The sequence below is a fragment of the Sander vitreus genome, chromosome 8 (genome assembly GCF_031162955.1).
Source record: "Sander vitreus isolate 19-12246 chromosome 8, sanVit1, whole genome shotgun sequence".
Classification (NCBI taxonomy): domain Eukaryota; kingdom Metazoa; phylum Chordata; class Actinopteri; order Perciformes; family Percidae; genus Sander; species Sander vitreus.
In genome coordinates, this window is record NC_135862.1 from 35,292,851 (window position 1) to 35,316,679 (window position 23,829).

The 23,829-nt window shown below is 39.8% G+C and overlaps 1 protein-coding gene across 1 annotated transcript in view; it reads left to right on the forward strand.

The window, feature by feature from the left end:
* anpeplb (alanyl (membrane) aminopeptidase-like b) overlaps positions 1 to 23,829 on the forward strand; it is a 27,156-nt gene continuing 3,327 nt past the window's right edge. Inside the window, exons 1-19 of the mRNA XM_078257973.1 lie at positions 1 to 748; positions 4,134 to 4,276; positions 4,422 to 4,555; positions 4,815 to 4,935; positions 6,206 to 6,360; positions 9,037 to 9,150; positions 9,919 to 10,062; positions 10,387 to 10,452; positions 12,620 to 12,685; positions 12,785 to 12,933; positions 15,199 to 15,278; positions 16,345 to 16,478; positions 17,729 to 17,784; positions 17,951 to 18,098; positions 18,354 to 18,442; positions 20,081 to 20,191; positions 21,009 to 21,176; positions 21,275 to 21,415; positions 23,251 to 23,314. Of these exons, the coding sequence (XP_078114099.1) occupies positions 141 to 748; positions 4,134 to 4,276; positions 4,422 to 4,555; positions 4,815 to 4,935; positions 6,206 to 6,360; positions 9,037 to 9,150; positions 9,919 to 10,062; positions 10,387 to 10,452; positions 12,620 to 12,685; positions 12,785 to 12,933; positions 15,199 to 15,278; positions 16,345 to 16,478; positions 17,729 to 17,784; positions 17,951 to 18,098; positions 18,354 to 18,442; positions 20,081 to 20,191; positions 21,009 to 21,176; positions 21,275 to 21,415; positions 23,251 to 23,314 (2,691 nt within the window). The 5' untranslated portion in view covers positions 1 to 140. The remainder of the gene's footprint in view (positions 749 to 4,133; positions 4,277 to 4,421; positions 4,556 to 4,814; positions 4,936 to 6,205; positions 6,361 to 9,036; positions 9,151 to 9,918; positions 10,063 to 10,386; positions 10,453 to 12,619; positions 12,686 to 12,784; positions 12,934 to 15,198; positions 15,279 to 16,344; positions 16,479 to 17,728; positions 17,785 to 17,950; positions 18,099 to 18,353; positions 18,443 to 20,080; positions 20,192 to 21,008; positions 21,177 to 21,274; positions 21,416 to 23,250; positions 23,315 to 23,829) is intronic.

Below are 23,829 nucleotides of genomic sequence, written 5' to 3' on the forward strand. Positions count from 1 at the left end.
AGGCCAAGCCCTGTTTATAGGAGGGAGGTTACTTGGACGTGCACAGATCAGTCATTGCAGACCAGTTTAAGGACTCGTCAGACTCATCTCTACCAGTCAAGCAACAGGAGCTCCAGGGCTGACCATAGGAAGTGGCCACCATGCCCAAAACCTCCGTCGTATCCAAGGCTATCGCCGCCGCCTTCGTCGTCCTGACCGTGTCTGTTATCGGAGGCATTGTCACCATGATTATTTTGTACAAAACTGAGATCTCGACAATGAACCCGACGCCGCGTCCGACGCGCCCAGTCAGCACCACAGCACTACCGCCCGTCATGCGGCTGCCGAAGAATCTCATACCGCTCAGCTACAAGGTCTTCCTCATGCCTCAACTCTACACCAAAATCATCGAGAAAGTAAACGTCACCAGTCCCAACCAGACAATGGACTTCTTGGGAAACTCTACCGTTAGCTTTCAATGTGTCGAGAGGACTAGCACCATCTACCTCAAAAGCATGAAGCTGGCAGTTAGTAATGGAAAGGTGACGAACGAAAACACAAACAAGATGATCGAAGTTTCTGCGATGAAAACCCACAGAGACGACACTAACTTCCTCGAGATCCAGTTGAAGGAGGCATTGGAGGCAGGAGGGAACTACAGTTTGTTTCTGACTTTCAAGGGAGAAATCTCAGAAAATCTTGATGGAATGTATGTAAGCACATATGTGGAAGGTGTGCCAGAGTATGAAGGCGATACAAATACACACAGGTAAGTTAAAAAACAATTAAATTTTTTGTTGATAGAAAAATCAAACAATACTGCCAGGGTTACCCCCAGGAAACCATACGGCACGAAAGCTATTCTATGAATGAATCCACTTGTTGTGCTCTCTAGCAACACCGGCATCACGCCAGTGTCAAAGTACGGTTTCACAGAAACTGAAAGAACGTATGGTGGTATTGACTGCAGTCAAAACCAACCAAGCTGTTTTCCCATTTTTGCAAAAGAAAACCAAAAGTTAAATAATGGACCTAGATGACATCAAAGTACCCGTTTTACTATTTTTGGAATATCCCAGAACGCTGCGGTCTAGAGATTTGCTTTCAATTGCCTCCACTTCGTCAGTGTCAGCTTTCACTGCGATCGTATCCCTGTGAAAAGCAGAGACTTTATAAAACCAAGAAAATAAAACGATGAAGGTCCTCTGTGGTTATTGATCCATTTATACATCGTGAAAACAGTTTTTGATGTCGTTAGCTGGTAGCTGAAGCCCACGGAGGGTGTAATGTATCCCATGATGCCTTGAGTAGAGTCTGTTGACGAAAAAAATGTGCAATGAAATAACATGACATTCACCAGTTAATGCCCTACAAAGGCCAAAGACCTTAACACGTTAGAGTGTGGAACTGAGAAAAATTACTTTTTTAGTTGTCTAGCCAAATGAATTATAGGTAGGACACTGAGATCTGGCAATTACATGTTTTAGTAATGAAATTGATCTATTTTGAAGTTACTGTACTCTGCCTTTGTATTGTCTGCAAAAAGCAGTGACTTTCACATTATCAATATTTGGTTGCTGATCACCATTTACAAAATCATTATAGCAACACCACAAAATCTGGTAATCATGGCATATATTTTTGATGATTGAAAATGACTTATAGCCATCTACTTATTGCTATCCTGTACCCTAACTCAATTTGAGCATTCCAAAACAAAGTCAAAGAGCGGGAACTGGTGTTACATTGTTCTGTCTTGGTTTCTCCTAGGCTTTTGGAAGCTACTGTTAAGACAACCCATTATTTTCTTGAACAAAAACATCGAAATTGACTCAAGATACTTATCCACATGATAAGGATGTCTTGAATGTACCAAAAAAATCTTCTGAACATAGCCATACTGAGAAATACAGAGAGAGTTGTGTGGAGATGATAGTCTTAATTAGCTTTGTAGCAACTCATTTGGCAATGGCTTGAATGTAACAGACATTCATTTATATCAAAAAGTTATGCACTAAGGGCCTTATTTTATCGATCTAACCGCACGGCGTGAAGCGCATGGCGCAGGTGCGTTTAGGGCGTGTCCAAATCCACTTTTGCTAGTTTGACTGTGGAAAAAAGGGTCAAAGGGTTAAAATCCAGGCGTGTTTGGACCTTGGAGCATTGCTATTATGATGGCGGATTTGCACCGTAATATTTTTATTTGTAATCTTTTACATGTGTGTGTGCTGCTGTGCGTCCCTGTGTGTGTAACAAGCATAGTGTGCGCGCTGTGCACGAGCCTAGGAGCATTTTACTAATGCTCTGTTAAAATAACAATGAAATGCTGCGTTATTGACTTTAGACCAGGTTTTTGTTGGTCAATGGCACGATCACTTCCCACTGCCTCACCTTAGCAATACTCCCAGAATGCACCTGAACACACCTCCCTGTAAGACCAGCACGGCCATGGGCACACAGATGAGTGCAGGTGCATTTGCTATTTAAACGACGTGGGCGCTGGACGGGAAATTGACAACTGCGTCGGTCTTAAACTAGCAAAGACACTTGCGTCGGGTTTGATCTGCGCTGAGCTGCACCGGGTGCAAGATAGGGCCCTAAAGCTTTAAACCACTCTAAAGCAAGCCACATATTCTTTATTTAACACATGAAAAAAGCAAACCAATGCATGAAGTTCTTGGCTGCAGTTTTGAAGGAATATGTCAAATAGAAACGAAACCTAAACTCAGACCATAACCTTTGCCATGATACTTATAATACAATAAAACATAAAATCAAAAACAAACCACTGTGCTCAATATAAAATCAGTCTAATCATTAACATAGAAGTGACACTAGAGATGACATTACTTTCTGTGTACTGTCTACTTTGCCTTCCTGCGACATTTTTTTCTTTTGAGAAAACAAACTTGGCTAACTCATATGTTTGATTTTTGAGATGCTAAAACAGAAAATATACTAAGACACCAACACTAATCAAATACATCCGGATTGGAGTCAGTAAGTCTGAATAAAAAAGCAATGTGCATCAGATGTCTTTGCAGTCTGTTGTTTATGAGCTGCGTGTGAAATGTATCATTTTAGAATAAAAAAGGAGAAAAATTCCAATTGTATTCAAAGTCCTCAAACTGCATTGGTTTCATGGTTTATGCTATTGTCTAATCTAATTACTGTTATTGAACCCATTTATCATGTGTGGCCCATTGGGTAAAGAAAAATCACACACATTTAGCGTTTAGCTTAGCACAGCACCATTGCAACCATAAACAACACTGGCTTGACCATGTCATCCTCCCTCCCCAGCTCCACCCTCTCGTAAAATAAATGCTCACAAATGGTTGCAAAAAAACAAAATGGCGACGCCTGTATCACCAAACTCAAGGTTTCAAAACAGCAGTCTACAAAACAATGATTGACGTCACTCATGCTATGTCTACTATTTTAAAAGTCTATGATTGGTACTGGTCACTAAGATATTGGCTGGCTTTTGCATGTGTTTGCTACTGTCTGTCCTAATAGCGCGTTCCATTTACTTTGGAACTCGGTAGCCGGCGCTAGGTATGACATTACACCTGAGTTGAATGCGTTCCATTTACAAGTGGGATTGTTCACTGTGTTTTTTGTGCATACAAACAGCGTAACAACATGTCCAGAAATAGCAGTTGGACAGGACTGTGTGTATGACTGATTTGGCGAGACACAAATAAGGCAGAAGTGCTAATAACCGTATATGTAACTACAGCTTCTTTCATTACTGTTGATGTACCATGTTGGATTTTTAGCTTGGGGTACTGTGAGGCTGTCCAAGTTCCGAGCTCGGAATTCCAAGGTCAGGGGGCGTGTTTCCGACTTTGACGTCGGAACATCTGACGTCCGAGTACAAATGGAAATCACCATTAATAGGCATCATCTGGCTTCCTGTGTGTGTTACGGACTTTGTGGACACAAAATGGATGCTGTTTCCGCCAGTTTGTAAAACACACAATGGCACATTGGTTATTCAGTGAAGTCAATGCTTTTAAACATATCAATTCAAAGTAATTTATCATGGGTTCTTTATGATATCCAAATAGTTTCCTCATTATTTTTCATCTAGTGTTCCTGCAGTATTTATCTGATAGTAAAAGGCTAACTGTCTTTATCTGTATTCGTAGATTCCTTGTCGCCACCCAGCTGGAACCAGCAGATGCCAGGAAAGTGTTTCCTTGTTTCGATGAGCCAGACATGAAGGCAGAGTTTTATGTGACCATCATCCACAGGAGAGACACAATAGCTCTAGGGAATGCAGAAAAATCAGGTGAAGAAACTCCTGTGACAATGCCAAATACCAACAATATACTGTAGCTCATATCTCTTAAATGTCCCCTCAGGCAGTATAACAGCAATAACAGAATTATAGATCTCTTTCCTTATATTGGTCTGCTTTGTTTCCCCTCTCTCAGGGTCCAATATTTTAGACGATGAATGGAAATACACAAGTTTCCATTCAACGCCCAAGATGTCAACGTACTTGTTTGCCTTCACAGTGTCTGAGTTCACAAAAACCTCCTCCAAACATGACCGTGTGCAAATTAACGTATGTGCACTGTAGATTCAAGATGATTATTATGTCAGTGTTTTTGGATGAACCAAAACTTTATTTAATAATTAAATCATATCCATGTTTAATGACCTGGTCCTTTTGTTATGGTATTTAACCTTAAACTTGACATGTCACACCCACTGTTTTCTTTTTGTGATTAAGCTGAAATTAAGAAAATGTACAAGTACAAAACAGAAATATGTGGGAGGATATCTTCTGTGCTTTTTCTTACCTCTGTGTTTGGCCCATCCAGACGTATGCTCGTCCTGAAGCCATTGCAGCAGGACACGCTCAGTATGCAGCCAATATCACCGGAAAAATTCTCTCGTTCTACGAGAACTTTTTTGGAATTAATTACGCACAGAAAAAGCTCGGTAAGACTTTAGATATAATTTGATTGTGTGTTGATGGATGAAAAGTATACCGTGTCCCATTTTTATATAATTTGATAGTAGTTGTAAATACAGTATGCTACTTAGTTTGACAGTGTACCCAAATGTAACCCAAATGTGTTGTAACATTTTTGCACCAACAGGAGTTCCCTGACCATATTCTACGATCAATCAGTAGCCACTACAGCGCTTTTCCTATTAGAATTTGAAGTCCTTATGATTTAAAAGTTTGAGACAAAGTTTGAACATTTAGGAATCCAAAAACTACAACTCCCATGAAGTTTTACTAAGACGGGAGTATATATATATATATATATCATACATTATCATGACTATTGTTTTTTTCCTTATCCATAATATCCACCCACACTCATTTCATCTTTCCAACCTTTTAGCTGTAACCTCTACTTGCTATTCAAAAATCAACAACAAATATTACCCACCCCAGCCTTTATAATAAGCTTCATCATTTTGTTGTGTTGCAATTTGTAGGATAGGGTCTGGTGAGCCCACAGTAACAACATCTAATGATGTTAATGTTTAATGTGCATGTTGACACTTTAGGTACTTTAGTTTTTAATTTTAAAGGTCCCATATCATGCTCGTTTTCAGGTTCATACTTGTATTTTGGATTTCTACTAGAACATGTTTACATGCTTTAATGTTCAAAAAACAATTTTTTCTCATACTGTCTACCTGAATATACCTTTATTCAGCCTCTGTCTGAAACGCTCCATTTTAGCGCCTGTTTCTTTAAGCCACTCCTTCCAAAAAAGCCCAGTCTGCTCTGATTGGACAGGGTCTTCAACATCTGTGCTCTCTATGATTGTCTGCACAGCCATTGCCGGGCAATGACTGTAACAGCACTGTAGTGGCACTTTCTACCTGTATACAGTAGATATAGTATAGTTGTGACATCACAACCGTACGGAAGTCCTGACAGCTTGTTTTTAAGGCACGGTTTTTGAACACGGACTGTGTGCCTTTCTCTGTGGATTGAGCGTTTTGATACTTATACAGTATTTATGTAGCACCTCAACCTGCTTTATAATGGAAACCTCACTTTTAACAACATGGGACCTATAACATACAAACAACACTCAAAAATACTGCTTCAACTGGCACTCAGGTGGATGGCTGAGGATTTTTCTGAGGAAAACCTACAGGTTACTCTTAGATAGTGTAACAAACTGGCTAAGCAAATGTATGTTTATCATTTGATCATTTGTTCATATCTACGTGAATCCTCCAGATCAAATTGCACTGCCAGACTTGGCAGCTGCAGCAATGGAAAACTGGGGACTGGTCACATACTATGAGGGAAGCCTGCTCTATGAGGAAGGAGTGTCCTCAGTATTAAACAAGGAAGAGATCGCTACTACCATTGCACATGAACTGGCACACCAGGTGAGAGGGGAAAAAACTGTGTTACAGGGCATTCACACCAAAAAAAGTGATCCGGCAATTTGTCGCAGGGTGGTGCGTCGGGGGGAGTGTCAATGAAACGATCCATCTGTGTGACGTCCTGTTGTGTTCTTAAACCCCCTAACAATGCTCAAGTAGACTTTATATTTCACATTACTGTTTTCCGTCAGATCGTTTATTGATTTTGATGTTTCCGACCGCACTTGAAGGCAGATTTATTTCACAGGAGAGAGAGAAAGAAAAGAGACGAGCGTGACATAGCGAGTGCTTTGTTGTTGCAGGAAACATTCGGCTATTACCCAAAGTTCCGGGCAGTTCAGAGCTTGTGTTTAGTTTTTTATCCTCGTAGTGTTTTAAAACTTTCTTGTGGCAGCGATAGAGGCAGCGATGTTTCTTGTTTCCTGTACGGGATTCTCCCACCGCCTCAAAACACACTGACAAGTCTGATCTCAGGTTACATGATTGGCCACAGCAGCGTGACGTGGGGTTGTGTTTCTCCAAAAGTTGAGTCGGTCTCAACTTTTTGCCGCAGGCCCACGCATTTTTTTGCGTGTCTCCCCCTTCGGTCTTCCCCGCCGCAGCCTAAACGCACTACCCCCATTTTAAATAAATGTAAAGACCTGCAACGCAGGCTGTCTGAACGCGACCTTACCCCCAGGGGTTGCTGCATAGACTGTATTTGTAAAGCAAAAACATCTGGTTTTCCCCCTGGTGGCTGGCAGCAGTATAGGTCATAAACCCTGCCCCCTCCATGTTAGCGTATGGAACATGGACCAAACTAAAAAATCTAAGTACTGTACATGTCAAATAAATGTTTCCCAAAGATGGTTTGTGTCATTTTAGGTAATTCTGATCACACTGATGATCACATTTGATGCCATAAAAACAGGGTTAAACGCTATGATTGACAACTAGGGTTGGGTATCAGTTGGGTTTTATCTGCAACCGGTGCCTACTCTGTATTTTTTAAACGGTTCCGGTGCTTAAACGGTTCTTGAACCGGTACTTAAAAAAACAAAACTGCACACACTTTGTCAAAAAACAATACCCTTTTATTTCCAAGGCCAAATTGAACACAATATTCTAAATCAGTGGTTCCCAACCTCCCCTCAGGGGGTGCGCAAGTCTTTATCTGGTTTGATGTTGAGGTAAAAAAAAAAAATATTTGCACGTTAAACAAATTATGATAATACACTAGAATATATAATGTATACAAAAGTCTGTAAAAAAAACTATATATTTTTGTTCTCGCTTGAAATTGTAGGCAGGCTACTTAGTAGGCCAAACCTCCGGGACCTCTTAACCTGGGACCCTTGCTGTCATCAGGTCAGCTGCTAGCTGCTAGCTGCTAGCATCCTCGCTTGTCCTGCCGCCACGGCATCACTATTTTATGAATGAAACATGGCAGAGAAACGTAAAATGGCTGATAACTGCTCTGTATCAACAAAGAAAGTAAAGCTCTATCTCAAGAGTTACCTCAACTTCGGTTTCGAAGGGGGGGCTCAGCTTTTCTTAGACATAAGTAGGGGGGGCGCCAAGGAAAAAAGGTTGGGAACCACTGTTCTAAATCTAGTGTTGAAATTTTATGAAAATATTTTGCATACATACAGGACTTGTTATGAGTTTCACATTAAGCAGAAAGTCAGCAGACCCTGAGTGGAAGTATAGGACATAGCACACGTTGTCACACACGCTGCTGAATGGTAACGGTGTTTGCTAGCCTACTTGATATGCAAGATTTGCGGTTGGCATTAAATTACTAGACTTACCCGAAGAGGAACGGCTGCTGTCATCATCATCATCTGTGATGTCCACCACCACCCCAGCAGGGCTGGGACTCTCTTCAGTTTGTCCAGCGAGGCCGACATTGGCTGCTGCTGTTGAAGTGCTTGGCCTTGCGTCAAGTAGGTTATCAGACATGGTGCATTGTTCGGCTTTTAAATAAACTCCATGTGTCGCCAGATGTTTCATCAAATTCGACGTGTTGCGTCCATTGCATGACGTTGGTTTAAGGCATCTGTTGCATGTCGCAGTCTGCATCCTTAGACGTGAAATGCAGCCAAACCTTGAAGCATTTTGCCTTCGGCATCTTCTTTGATTCTCTCACTATTAGTTCTGATCAACAAGTGTGCTGAGTACTGACGTCACGCAAGTTGACGCCGGAACACCAGGGGAGCGGTGAAAAAAAAGTCAGGCACCAAAATAAGGCACAGACATTTTTTTCTCATTTGGTCTCGTTACTACCATTTACGTCGGAACGGGTGCCCTATTGGTACCTCGTTTTGGTACCCAACCCTACTCGCGATTGGTTGAGCAGGCGTATGGCCAGGACTTTGATAGGCTCCACTGCTACTACTCCACTACTGCCACTACTGCACAGACTCTGGATCCAAAACTACAAGAGGGCGGTGCCCGTATCCGGGAGATTTTGGCTTCACTTTTGTACAGTGGGAGGAAGGGAAGACGCGTCATCCATCTTTTTTTACAGTCTAGGGTTACCCCTCATAAATACAACAGACTATGAGATCATTTTGACTAATGGATCAACTGCTCTCACTGTAAAGTAATTTTGGAAAAGAGCACCAACTTATTCAACATTTTACCGTGTTACTTGACACTGTTACCTCAACTGTCCACATCTTCCCTTTCTGTTGACAGTGGTTTGGAAATCTGGTGACAATGAAATGGTGGAACGATGTTTGGCTGAATGAGGGCTTTGCCACCTACATGTCCTTCTTTGCAGTGGACAATGTTGAGCCTACATTTCAATTAGTAAGTTCAGTCCAAATATCTTTCTAACGAGGATCATGCTTTGAAGAGTCACACACACTATTTTTATTTCTGTCATTTAACCCTTGTGTTGTCTTCAGGTCAAATTTGACCCGATTAAAAAAAAAAACATATATATATATCAGAAATACAGGTTTCTTTCAACCATATTGCCCAAAAATAACTTGGATGCATGGGTGTACGTTATATGGATACAACGTTCATCGCAGGTACAATTAAAGATTACTTCAACTGAATTTTGGGTGTTTATTAAATTTTAGAGCATTTGAAAAAAAACTGTTTAAATGGTTTCAAGAGTATCCTGACTAAACGTTGACATACCAGTCTGTAATACACTCATCATCTCATCTTAACTATAAGTTAAAAAAAAAATCATAATTTCTGCTTTTTTTAACTCGAAAAATAACTATGTCATATAAATTAGGTTTATTGAACATGAATTAAAAACACGCATTGAAAAAGTGACAAAATATTTTAAAAAGCATCAAAAGTATGGAAAAAAAGCGCCAAAAACTTTGGGAACAAAGGGTAAAAAAAGAAGTTCATTTTCAATTTTGACAAGTTCATGGTAGACGAGAAAACAACACAAGGGTTAATTCACTTTCACTGATGGGATCAAATCTTTTAGACTGTTTGGTAGAAGTTGTTTTTTTCCTGTTGCAAAGCTTTTTAACCATGGTCATTGAAAAATACACGTGAAAAGAAAGATTGATGTGAAAAGGCGTGGTCTTGTCTCTTGTTTTTCTTCAGAAAGAACTGAATATATTGGCCAACCTCCATACAGCGTTTGAGATGGACGCTCTGGCCTCATCCCATCCTCTCAGTCCTCCGCAGGAAGAAGTCCAGAGGACTTCTAGTATCATCCAGATGTTTAACTCTATAACCTACTGTAAGGTAGGACAGTTTGCAGATTATCTGTATCAGCGTTTTATTTGCCTGATAACCCATGAAGTTAATTAATTAAAAAGTGTTCTACTTTGGCTCAGCTACAGCTCTGTGTCTGTCCCTCTGCTTCAGTTTTACTTCCCACTGAGTCTGACTTAATGTCCCCCCCCCATCTGACTCTCTGTTACTGGGTATTATGTTGGAAGTTTCTGATTTATCAAATAATTGCTTGAAGCATTTGAACAAAATTTTGTGTTAGTGTGTGTGTGTGTGTGTGTGTGTGTGTGTACTATGAATATTGACATAGACATGGATCTGGTGTTCCCTCTGTAGGGGGCAGCTGTGCTGAGAATGCTGGCAGACGTCGTGGGTGAAAGGGTTTTCATCGAAGGAGTCAAAGTAAGCAACTACTTTAAACCTCACTTAGTCGGGCTGAAATAGGGCTGTAATCCTTATAGCAGCACGGTGGCCCACTGGTTAGCACTGTGGCCTCACAGCAAGAAGGTACCGCGTTTGAACCCGGTTCCCTTCGTGGGTTTTCTCCGGGTGCTCCGGTTTCCCCCACCACTATAAAAAAAACAAAAAAAAAAACACACACACACACACACACGTTCCCCTCCCTCTCTACCGAGCTGATGTGTGGTTAGCGTCTGACGTCGTAAGGCTGCCTGTCACGGTCTGTCAGGAATGGCTTGGACCCAAATGCAGTTTAGATGATTTATTAAACAAAAATGAAGTACATACCAAAAGTGTCCAGAAAGCAACAGACAAAAACTAATTCCAGAACAAACAGAACAGGATCTCAAAAAACCGGAACTCAGAGACAAAAGGGTGACTCCAGACACGAACACACTCACAGAACACACAGCAACAGCAAACAAAAACATAACGCTCCCACACAAGACAAACACAACACAGAGACTAAATACACAGGTTAACAAGGACTAACAAGAAACAGGTGACACAACAGGTGAAACAAATCAGGGCAGAACAATCAAACAGGCGGGAAAACAAAAGACAGGAAGTAAACTGGATAGGACAAGGGAGACAAGACAGACTTCAAAATAAAACAAGAAACAGAACATCACAATCATGACACTGCCGTGCATCACCAGGTTGGTGATGGTAGAGAGTCCCAGAGGAGAGAAGAAACTAGAAAATATTCACATTTAACAAGCTGACGTCAGAGACAAGCGGATGGATTTGGCTGTGTGTGGTGACGGCGCCTTTAAGGATTGTTCAGACAAAACCCCCACTGGACTGGACAGAATTTGTTTCTTTTCATTCCACAAGCATCTTTCCAAAGATGCATCCTATCCAGCTGGTTATCCAACACATGCTCTCTCAATTTGGAGTGCTCATGTAGTCAGTTACATAAGCAAAGCAAAATCTCTCATCATAGATCCAAATCTGCTCTGTTGACACTAACACCATCTCTGTTGCTCTGTGGTCTTACAGTCTAACATCTGGTATTTGTTGTTGTTGCAGTGTGAAAAGACAGAGGCTACATTTACAGCTGCACACATGTCAATGGCTTGACAGTTATGAACAAACAATACACCACCAACTGTACCAGTCACTGTAGCAGTCACAACAATAAATTGCACATAAAGTATTGCACACATCCCGTGGTTATAACATATTGCATGTAACAGCATTTGCTACCTTTTGGCAAAAGTGAACGTGCACCAAGTGTTTTTATCTCCAGTAGAATAACTAATCTCTGTTTAAACTAACACCCCCAAACCTCATATCTGATCAACATTCTGGTATACTGGGCATATATAGGAGGCAGCGTGTACACTCCACCAGCTGCTGGTAGTTACCATGGTAACGTTAGTAGCTTTAGTCTCAGAGAATGAGATGTTGTGACCGATAAGACCCAATCAGGAGGAGAAACATTGGCGTCAGTGTCGGTGTTGCCAAAGGTCTCCATTTGCGGCCGTTGAGACTGAAACACAACCCCGCAGATTCCAAACCAAAACGGGTCAGAAGTGTTTCTAAATGTCTCCGGTTTAGGGGCTCAGAAACGCCAGAGCAGGGGGAATGAGAGGGGGAAACAGCAGAGCAGGGGGAATGAGAGGGGGGAACACCAGAGCAGGGGGAATGAGAGGGGGGAAACACCAGAGCAGGGGGAATGAGAGGGGGGAAACACCAGAGCAGGGGGAATGAGAGGGGGGAAACACCAGAGCAGGGGGAATGAGAGGGGGAAACGTAGCAGTGTAAACAGATTACAATCCACAATTTAGTCCACCTGTAGTTTCTACTGCTCCAACCAAAAGGGAGCAGGCGTTTGCAGGATTGAGAAACGCCCCCCCTCCCTTCAGACCTACAACATCTGCTGGTCCATCATTGCTTTTTTACAGAAACCCTTTTTTCAGTCAAACATTTGGGACATCATTGTCAAACTGGGATTTGCTGATAGCAGCTGTGTTTGGATATTTTCATCCAGCTCTCAACAGCTCGAATTCGAAATGCACAATTGCCTCCTGAAAATAATTATATTTTAGCATGATGAACTATTAACTATAAGCTCTCTCTGGATCTCTATGTATTTGTGTTTTAGACCTACCTCTCTGACTTTAGCTATAAAAATACGGACCAGAATGACCTCTGGAGATCTATACAAAAGGTAAAATCTTAGTCAGTTTTTTTTTTTTTAAATCCAAATTTTTGTTGCTGACTGTAAGCCTGTCTTGTTTTTAATACTATAATTTTGCCATGTTTGCAGGCCGAGGATAAGAATGGTGGTCACACCCAGGTTGCATGGTTTATGGACCCTTGGACCAAGCAAATTGGTTATCCTGTCATCACCATCAACACTACCAATGGAGAAGTCAACCAGAAGCACTTCCTGTTCAATGACTCTGCCGAATCTAGGTACGTGCTAAATGGACGTTGCTTCAGTGTATCAATTAGGCTACAGCTCAGAACAGTAATGATCAGGATCATACCAATCCAGTTATCATGTTACTGAAAGTGTCTGAGATATAGATTTTGTAATTACACTCATTTACATTGATTTTCCACATAACATATAGATGACCAGTGTCTTTACTTTATCTGAAAATGTGTTATAAAATGTTAACTTTTGAGTGAGAATCAGTGCGTATTTATAACAAATAGATCGCACAGTACATCTTTAGAATGGAAGCAATGGAAGAACAACAGCACAACAGCCAACCAGACAGACGGCATTTTCAGGTTATAAAACGCGTGGCGCACCACACTGCCTTTTTTTTGTTAAAGACGCCCCGATCAGACAGAGCTTTTTGCAGTTGGTCTTTTTTGTTATTCTTGCTTGGCAACCACTTACAATCACCCGTCCTCAGCCAACCATTATTTTGCTGTGTAGTTAATTGTGTTGGGCGCTTTTTACGCTCTGAGTTGATGTTTTTTCATCCATTCAGGACTTTCCTGCAAAAACGCGAGGTGCAAACTTGAGGCTAAAGTGAGCAAAACACTTTACTCTCATTGAAAACAACAACAAAATGGCGCCCAAGGCTGCTAAAATGCATTTTGTTTGATCATGGCCTTACATGGTTGGTGCATTTATTAACTTAAAAAAATGGACTTAGACACAAAAACATAGGAAAATAGGGTATATGTGGAATCTCGTGAGGGTTAGTACTGGCTCGACTGCACTAATCAATATTTTTAAAGGTCCCATTTTATGCAAATTTTTCAGGTTCATACTTGTAGTTTGGGCTTCTACTAGAACATGTTTAAATGCTTTAATGTTCAAAAACACATTCTTTTTCTCATACTGTCTGTCTGAATATACCTGTATGCACCCTCTGTCTGAAACACTCCGTTTTAGCGCCTGTCTCTTTAAGACCCCCTCCTGAAAAAGCCCAGTCTTCACTGATTGGTCAGTGTTTCCGGCTCTTCTGTATCTATGCTCTCAGAGTCTGTGCACTGTCATTGCAGCTGGGGAATGACTGTAACAGCACCGTAGCGGCACTTTCTACATATATATATAGTATAGTTGTGACATCACAACCGTACAGAAGCCCTGATAGCTTGTTTAAAGGCAAAGGACTGTGTGCATTTCTCTGTGGATTAAGCGTTTATGATACTTTCACAGTATTTATATAGCACCTCGACCTGCGTTACAATCAAAAATGACATGGTCACTTTTTACAGTATAGGCCCTTTAAAAGAACAATGGCTGTTTGATGTCAAAGGTGTCACTCATGAACCCACAGTGAATGATCACGCAACTCAGGGTGCAGTTTTCCTCAACTCTAAAGAGCTTTTTAGTGTATTTCAGTTCTTTGTTTGTGGCAAAAAAAAATCAATTAATGCGGGTTTAACAATACTACATTAATGTAATGTAATATTTCCCATTACTGATCACAGATCAACACTAGTTTGTGGTCAACATGAGACACCAGTGATAAGAATACTGTCTAAGTTCACCTTCCATTTGCAAACAGTTATAATGGTGTTGTCACTCATTGGCATGTACAGTATTCATACATTTTTGACCAATGCAAACCCTAGGTGGAAAATGTGAGCAAATGCAGTATGGCAGGGAAATTGTGGTCCAAAACTGCATCTGAAATAATGACTCCCTCCTTTTTAAATCTCGAGTGTGAGTGCCACCCATTCAGTCTAGGATTAGGGAAGATCCTTTACCTTCACTATCTTTCCAAAGTCCAAAGTTGGATCACAAATCTGTCGCCAGTGACTTCATCGGGATAACCACAATGTCTAACTCCCTCTGAAAATAGTTACCAAATAATTAAAGACAGGTTCATGGGTCTGTTTTAGTTTGCAAAATTCAGTAAGTTGTTGCATCAATGTCAACTTATTAAGTGAGTATTTCCCTACCAGGCCTGCATGAAATTACTGCAACTGATTACAGTAGATTATACTTTGGCATGTGAAGTGTTTTGAAACAATGTCTTGTAACTCTGTGCTCCATAACACTGCCGTTGTGAGTTGCACAAGCATTTACAGTAACCTGTTATTATTATTACACGAGATTATATTTTGTGGTTTATTTACAGATACAGATTTTTAGATTGTTATTTAGACTCTTCATTCAAGCTGAATTATCATTTCCTGGATCATGAACGTTCTAGCCCTATCATAACTAGTACTTATTATTGTTTTTTGTCTTTTTTTCTGTCTGTTTAGTCTTTGGTGGTACGTCCCGATCAAAGTCATGTCAAATACTTCTAAATCTTCTCTTGTCTGGTTGGAATCCAGCGCCCCAGGTAACAGAATGTACAACATAGAGCTTTGGAATAAACACCTTGTTTCTCATAAAACTCAAATTTATTAACAGCTTGGTTTTCATATTGGTCAAAGAACCATCGATTTAGATCTTATCTGTTTCATCAGGCTCACTGAGGACTAAATAGAAACACTATGGACATCTTAAGGCAGCTATGTGATGGTCTTTGATTGGGTAGCCTACAAGTCAGTTGAAAATGACGGGGTCAGATTAGTATCATAATGAATGAATGCACACAGAAGGATTCACAAATGTATTTCCGATGCACACACAAATATGTTTTGTTTTACATAGATGTAATAAAAAAATCCACATATATTCGTATTTAAATGTATTTGCAATTTTCATGTGTAAACTTCACTGCATTTGTGTGTGGATGTTTTGAGACCTCTTTTGATTTCGCTTCAACAGGGAGTTATCTGTAGCAATCATATATACTATGTATGTATGTATGTATGTATGTATGTATGTATGTATGTATGTATGTATGGAAGTACATTAGGGGGTCATGATTTCTGAGTCCATTTAAACTAACCCAGGCTTTTAATCATTCCACTTTGGCTCCAAAAACAACTCTTTCAGTTTTGTCAGAAAGTCAGAGCACAAGCTCTGGCAAATCCAATCTTTGATTTGCTCAATATACTTTGTTTGGATTGGACCACAGTCCCTTGGTGATATGGTTATGTAAATGTGTGTGTCATAATTTTGGTAACTTATTGTGTTAGTTTTATTAATCTGGTAAAGTGGAAGCATGTTAATGTTAAACAAAAGAGGCCCCAGAATGGATAATGAAATGATAAATATTTTTGTGTGCATAAAAAGTATTTTTGTGTAGCAAGTCATTTATATATAAATCCTGAAATACATTTGTGAATCCTTCTGTGTGCATCCATTTGTTATGATACTGATCTGACTCCATAGAAAATGGATGAGACAGAGCAGAGAACAGATGACCATATACACAAGATTACCTTTTCTCCATACTAGTTTTTCATTTGTATTCATACTGTGCCATTGATTATGAATGCTATTTGCCTTTTGAACAGTAAAGAAAGACGAATTCCTTTCCAAGAATGGGGAATGGATCCTGGCAAACATCAACTGTACTGGATACTACAGAGTCAATTACAACCCAGAGAACTGGGACCGCCTCCTGACTCAGCTGGAGATAGACCCGCATGTGAGCACTGGACAAAATAATGACTTACCAAATCACAGAACTGAGCAGAAACAACCTCCATCTAGATATAGTTGATTTGACTGAATAAGGAATTACATTTTATAAGCTGCTTTTCACCTGAAAGTAAATGACAACAGGTTTCCCCTAAAGGCTTAGCAGTGGAGTTCTTGGAGATTGGCAAATTAAATAAAATCTTGGCTCATTTATCCTAAATTTGGACTGCCAGATAGAAAATTGTTTGATGTTACCACACTTCCCTGTTTGTCTGTTTTTTTACTTGATTAAAATGAACAGTGCTATGTTCTGTCAGATACACCTATTCCACAATGGGTGTACTGAATGTGGTACTTGTATTAACCACGTCATTAACATCAGTTGAAATATGAATATATAAATATGAATATGTCCAGGGATGGCAATGTCGTTGAACTGGTCGGTCCACCACTTTGGTCCAGACTGAGATGTCTTGCCTGTTGGATGGATTGCTGTGATATTTTGTACAGGCAATGGTTCCCAGAGGATACATTCTCCTGACTTTGTAGATCCCCTGACTTTCCATCAACCAGCAAGTCAAAGGTCATTATCAGACCTAAACAGAATCTGGAGATTTCCTTGCAAGTTTTCAGCGGGTATCCAGAATAAAAAACTGTGGAAGTTAGCACACTGTTTGGGAGGCCTGGAGTTAACATTCTGCATTTAATTTTATGAAGTCAATACAGTCACTATGAGTCATCCTCTGGAGAACATGAATGTCGACAAAATTTCATGGCAATCCATTAAAAACCGTCTGGAATAAACTGACTGACAGTCATTGCCATCCATTGAGCAATTGCGTTCAGTACAACTAAAAAGCCATTTGACAATTGGATTATATGGCAGCTTCAGACAGACCTCGTAGAAAGTGCTAATACAGGGACATAACTTAAACTCAAAGAAATGTTAAGGTACTCATACCTTTCAGGCTGTAAGGGAAGGGTAGGGACTTTATTATAATAATATAATATAATGATAATTTAAATTGATGGGTTAACATCTGACTTTGAAAACACAAACTTCAATGTAATAATCAACAGATTCTTTTCTTTTTGTTTAATCAGCATTTTCCCTCTGGAACTCCAAGTCTTCATTGCTTGCTCTAATGCTGATTTTGCTGTTAGTAGACTGACTAAGTACAGTTGTAGATATCTTTATATTTGGTATTTTTGAAAAAGTAAATGTCACCTATCTTTCATTTTGCTCTTGTCTTTTAGCGCTTCCCACCGATGAACAGAGGGCAGCTTATTGATAATGCATTTTTCATGGCAAGGTAATGACTTGGATTCAGTTGATCCAGACTGCTACGAATCAATTTTTCTGTAGGTGAAGTGTGTTGTGATGACACAAGAATGTTTAAAACATGACATCAATTTAGGTCATGCTGGTGGCTCATTTGTCTCCCTTATTTTACCAAATCTAATCTCTGTTTTCTCCAGGGCTAAACTTGTCGAAGTGACTCTGGCTCTGAATTCAACACGATTCCTTTACAAAGAGCTGGACTTCCTTCCCTGGCAATTAACAGTCAGGAACCTTGAGTACTTTGTTGTCATGTTCGATCGCTCCGAGGTGTATGGACCCATGCAGGCATGTGTCATTAAAACATCCTTTTTTTTTTTTTTTTTACTTTTTAATTCAAAATTCTGAATGAATCTTGCTTTTTTTTTACATCACTAACTTAATTGAGCAGTATTGGATGGAGAAGCTAGATTTAACAGACTAAATGTGCTTGCCTGTGGGTGTTCATGTCCCTTATCAGAACAATATGCAGATGTGCTGTAAAAAAGTCATATTGCTGCGTGTGTTCCCGTAACTCTGATGTAAAGCTGTCTCTTCCTGTAGGCATACCTCCGTGAACAGGTTAAGGGCCTGTACAACTCTCTCAGGAATTACACAGACAAGTCAACAATCCCAAAGGATCACGCCTCACAGTAAGGAAAGACCAGTTTTTCTACCCTCAGTTAATCATTCAACAGATTTCCGCGTTTGCATTTTACAGTTCTACAAATTCACAGTCGAGTCTAAGAGTGCCAATGCACAGGTGTGTGAGTTTGCATTGTCAGCTTATACATCATCAGTTATGTTGGACTTACATTTATCAGCTGGACACAAACATGACATGCAAATTAATGCCAATGTTGCTCCGTTTCTGCCCGATGTGTAAATAGACAACTGGTTGCTAAAATTTTATCAGTGCTGTGTTAAGCTGCCCCCACGCAGTACTATTACTCAAGTACTGTAGTTAATTACAATATTCAGTTACTTGTACTTTACTTGAGTATTTCTATTTTTATGTAACTTTATACTTCTTCTCCACTACTACTAATATTTCTTCCACGTATGGCCCCATACAGCAAAAACAAAAAAAATAAAGAATTCATGGTAACACTTTACTTGAAGGTATCTACATAAGAGTGACATGACACAGCCATGAACACATGACACTGTCATGACACATGAACACTAACCCTAACCATAACCATAACTTGTCATGACAAAAACCAAATGACACTTACCAAAAGAAGCGTTATGTCATAAACGTTTATGACTTGTTTATAATGTTTATGACACATTCATGACAGTGTCATGTCACTCTTATGTAGATACCTTCAAGTAAAGTGTACCCAAATTCATTAAGCAATGAATGATGCTATATTTCATTCTTAAAGGGGCTGTGATTGACACTCACAACATTACTGTAGCAACAAACAAATATTTGCTATGTAAAGTTATAGTGGAGTGATGGTGTCCTGAGCAGAGAATGAAGTCACACTCAGAATCAGAAACACCAATAAGTACACTTATGTGGTTTGCAATGGTTAATGATGCATACATAAACAAACAAACAAACATATTAAACATTAATATGAAATAAACACACATACAGAAAAAAATAGTTGTGCATGTTAGTGCATGTGGCCGTGAAAAAACGTAGGTATTTCACGTATTGGGGAACGGTCTGTGAGAGCCGTGTGGAGGCAAGCACAGCCTGCGTTTTTTTTTTTTTACAGCCTCTTTAAGGTTGGAGAAATAATCAAATCAAATCTTTTCAATCTCTGTGTTCTTCGAAACACATGATATTTAACATCATTTAACAGGGTTTCTGCAGGGTCATAAAAAGTCTTAAATTCGCTCAAGTATTGTGCTCTAGGTCTTAAATCATTTTAAACGGGTCTTACATTTTCCTTCGTCCATGTAATGCTACCTCTAATGCTCAATGAAATGTTCGTTTTATTCCGTGGTGTAGTTCGTCCTTTCAATAGTCCTAATATAATTCGCTGTATACTGTATGTACAGATCATTATTACTCCATGTCACTTTTATTGAGTTTAAATAATTTCATTAACTTTGCACATACTTTTGTGACTCTGCATTTCGTTGTACTTTAATGTTGTGAAATAGGTCTTAAAATGTCATTCATAATGGTCTTAAAAATGTCTTCAAAAGTCTTTAAAAGTCTTAAATTTGACTTGTTGAAACCTGCAGAAACCCTGTTCAATATCTGTACACTTATAATAATATATGATACTATGTGTATGTATATAAATTAAATTGTGTTTCCTTCCAAGGCACAGCCAGATACTCGCCGTAGAGGTGGCATGTTCCAATGAACTCCCAGAATGCTTAGAGATGGCAACAAAGATGTTTGCTGACTGGATGAACAGCAACAACACTAACCTGTATGGACACTACTGAATAAGTTTTTTTAATTGCATCACCTTTCTACTTCATACCTTCTGAAATTATCCTAATCTTGCACGAATCTATGTTTAAAAAAAATAAATGGTCTGACTGTAAAAGTTTTTATTATATTCTGTCACTTTACTCTCCAGCAATGATTTGGTGAAGGTAGGTGTCATTTAATCACTTTTTGTGTTATTGGTTGGTGGCTGTTGTTACCACTCTGCCTTGTGGTTCTTATCTTATCTTTCTTTTGTATCTGTATCATCCTAATTTATTCATCACATTTTATTTATTTGTTTGCTGTTGTCTTTACTTTTACTCAATGTCATTGTGAATGAGGGCCGCTCCTCAATGATCTCTTGAGTTTGATTAAAGGTTGAATGAATGAATGAATCTTTAAAGCTACACTTGGCAGGATGTTTATGCTAACATGCCCTCTAATCCTAAATCACAGAACATGATTAATATTACTACTTACTGAGAAAGTATTTGCCAAAACAAAACTCCAGTACCTCTACACCTAACTTTCTAGCCTTTTGGGATCCAGGTGCAACTTTAAAGTAGAGGCATTGACTCTTCATTAGATGTGTAAACTGCTCATCACATACATGCAATTACATGCATGGAAGTGTGTTTATTCCATAGACTGTAAAAAATAATGAACAAAGTATCTGCAAAGTGCAAAGTATTTTATCAAAATACAGGATTGGGATGGCGAGGCACCCTTGTTGCCCAAGAATACATTTTGAAAATGAGACAGGCCTGATGTAGGGAAACTAACTGTGCAAGTATGTTTGTGTGTGTGTAATTCAGCATCCACCCCAACCTGCGGTCTGTAATCTACTGCCAAGCTGTGGCTGCTGGTGGGAAGAAAGAGTGGGACTTTGCCTGGGCGAAGTATCAGAGCTCCAGCGACACCTCCGAGAAAGAGCAGCTCCGTGTAGCTCTGTCTTGCACCAAGAAGACCTGGCTGCTCAACAGGTGAAGCTTCTTTCATTATGGACACACCTGTGATGTGAATCCCAAGCACGCAGTTTTTATTGAGTGAAGAGCTAGTCAGTACCTTGCTTATCTTACAGATACCTGGAGTACACTTTGGACCCTGACAAGATACGCCTGATGGATGTCGGCTCCATTATTTCTAACATAGCCTGGAACCCTGCGGGGCATGCGCTGGCCTGGAACTTTATCAGGGCACACTGGGACTACGTCAGTCAGCAGTAGGTTGCTTTTTGGACTATGTCTACTTCTGCCTCTTAAATTGGTTCATATTTCTGAGTCATGAACAAGTATTCAAGATAGTGCAGTTGGTTTTTACCAATATAGACTTGAAAAGGAAGCGATGATGCCAAAGTTTAAATGTAGCCATTTTTTCTCCGACAGATTTACAAGAAAATTACAAGTATTCATGGTTTACCCCAGAACATAGGCTTGTCAGGGTGGAGGAGCCGACCTAACACAGCAGTTAGAGCGTGAGAACTCTAAGCTAGAAAGTTCTTTTTATGGTGTACTCAATTTTAAAGCTCCATCAATCTTTTTCTTTTGGTCACTTGGTAACAGAACTCATCAACAAGCTAAAAGTCACACACATTTTTCATATAGAGTAATTTTAATTCCAAAGGTCGCCTCCCTACGTACACATGTTCCACCAAAACAAGTTCCTTCCCGAGGCTATTCTGCAGAGGTGCCGTGGCTCCGTCTGGTGCTTAGCGCTGCCCAAGACGATTGTGATTGGTTTAAAGAAATGCCAATAAACCAGAGCACGTTTTTCTCCCATCCAGGAACACTGTGTGGACTAGGCAGACCCTCCTCCACAGCGCTGTGGAGGAAGGTCTGGCAATGCGAGACTAGTCTAACCCTAGCACAGTATCGTCTTCCTGATGTGTTTCTTGGTCTACAGCTCTGTCTCATGACCTGCTCTGAGGCCATGAACTGCCCGTTTAAAAAGACTGTTGTTGTTAGTGTTTGCTTCATGGATATGCTTCTGCTCGCTGCCTTGTCCCAGATCTGAGATCTGAGAGCCTGGCCTAGCTTACAGAGGTCTCTTGACACTGAACTTAGTGGTCTGTGGTCCAGTAACACACTGGAATAAACACATACTGCCATAAAATAATACACTACAATAAACATTGGCTTATATAAATCTTGCACAGTGTCATCAAGTACAAAGGTCTTGTTATTTAATCAGTGCTTATCATTAACTCGCCTTCATAAAGTCCCCAATGTTTGTGCTGTTACCAGGAAGTGTAAATACTTTATACATAGCAGACAGGGTTTCATTTCATGAGCACACAGTGATACCTGAGATTGATCTAAATCAAGTAATCAGCAGGGATTCTAAATTCTCTTTTAATCATACTATTCATACCAGGGCTGCAACTACTGATTATTTTAATTGTCGATTACCATTTTCTCCATTAATGGATTAGTTATTTGCTCTATAAAATGTCAGAAAATGGTTAAAAATGTGGATCAGTGTTCCCCAAAGCCCAAGATGACGTCCTCAAACTAAAACTAAAACTACTTTTGAACGTCCACATGTTCCTTCCCAAGGCTATTTTGCAGAAGCACCGTGGGTCTGTCTGTCGCATAGCGCCCCCCCCAAGACAACTAAGAACGACAAGCCAAACCGGGCCCAGCCCATATACCTCTGCTTATGAATACAAAACCTTATGAAGTCTAACGTTTTCTATTTTTAAATACATTTTTATACTGATCAACAAACCGTTAGTGAAGTTAAATATACAGTAGTGGTGTAACGGGCCGTAGTTGATCTCCCTCCCTAAAAAGATAAATAGGTTTGGACTTATTTTTCCAACTGAAATAAAAATGTTACTAGAGAGAAAGTAGGCTACCAAAAACAGGTACCGGTACTGAATTCTTGGTAGAGTTATCGGTCCAAAAGTTAAATAGGAAAACAGAGAACTCAACTTGAATGTGTGTTGCTTAAAAGTTCTAAGTAAGTTTTTCTCCCATCCCAGAAGGTTTTGTGGCGATAACCTGCATTGCACTATACTTAAAAACTGTTTGTAATACTTTGTGTCTCTGCTGCCAGGGATGGAGACATGCTGATCAATGCTGTGACCAGCAGGTTCTCGACACAGTTTGAACTGGATGAGGTAATTTATTGATGTTTTATTATGTCTATATAATAATACCTGCGTGCAATGACTTCAAGAGGAAACTCCCCTTTCCAGTCACCACCAGTAATTATAATTATATCCACTGAGTAACTAGATACACCCTGATATGTTATCAGAGCTGTCTCTGTCATGTTGAGTTATATGGGTGACAGCAAGTTAGTTTTACCTCTGAGCCCAAACCCCAAATTTCTTATCTATCGGACAAGGCTGGTTATATGCAGTGGTGGAATGTAACATAGTACATTTACTCAATTACTGTAGTTAAGTACAAACTGGAGGTACTTGTACTTTACTTGAAAAATGGGAAAAAACAAGATTTCAGTAAAGCTACAAACTGTATTTTTAACTACAGAAAAGAGCTTTTTTTTTAGCTTGAGTTATTTTCCAGTTTTTTTGGCACCCCAGCTTTTTTTTTTACAGTGTACTTTTTCTGCAATGTACACAAATGCATTGCATTCACCAGAGAGAAAAAAACAATGGAGACCATATCT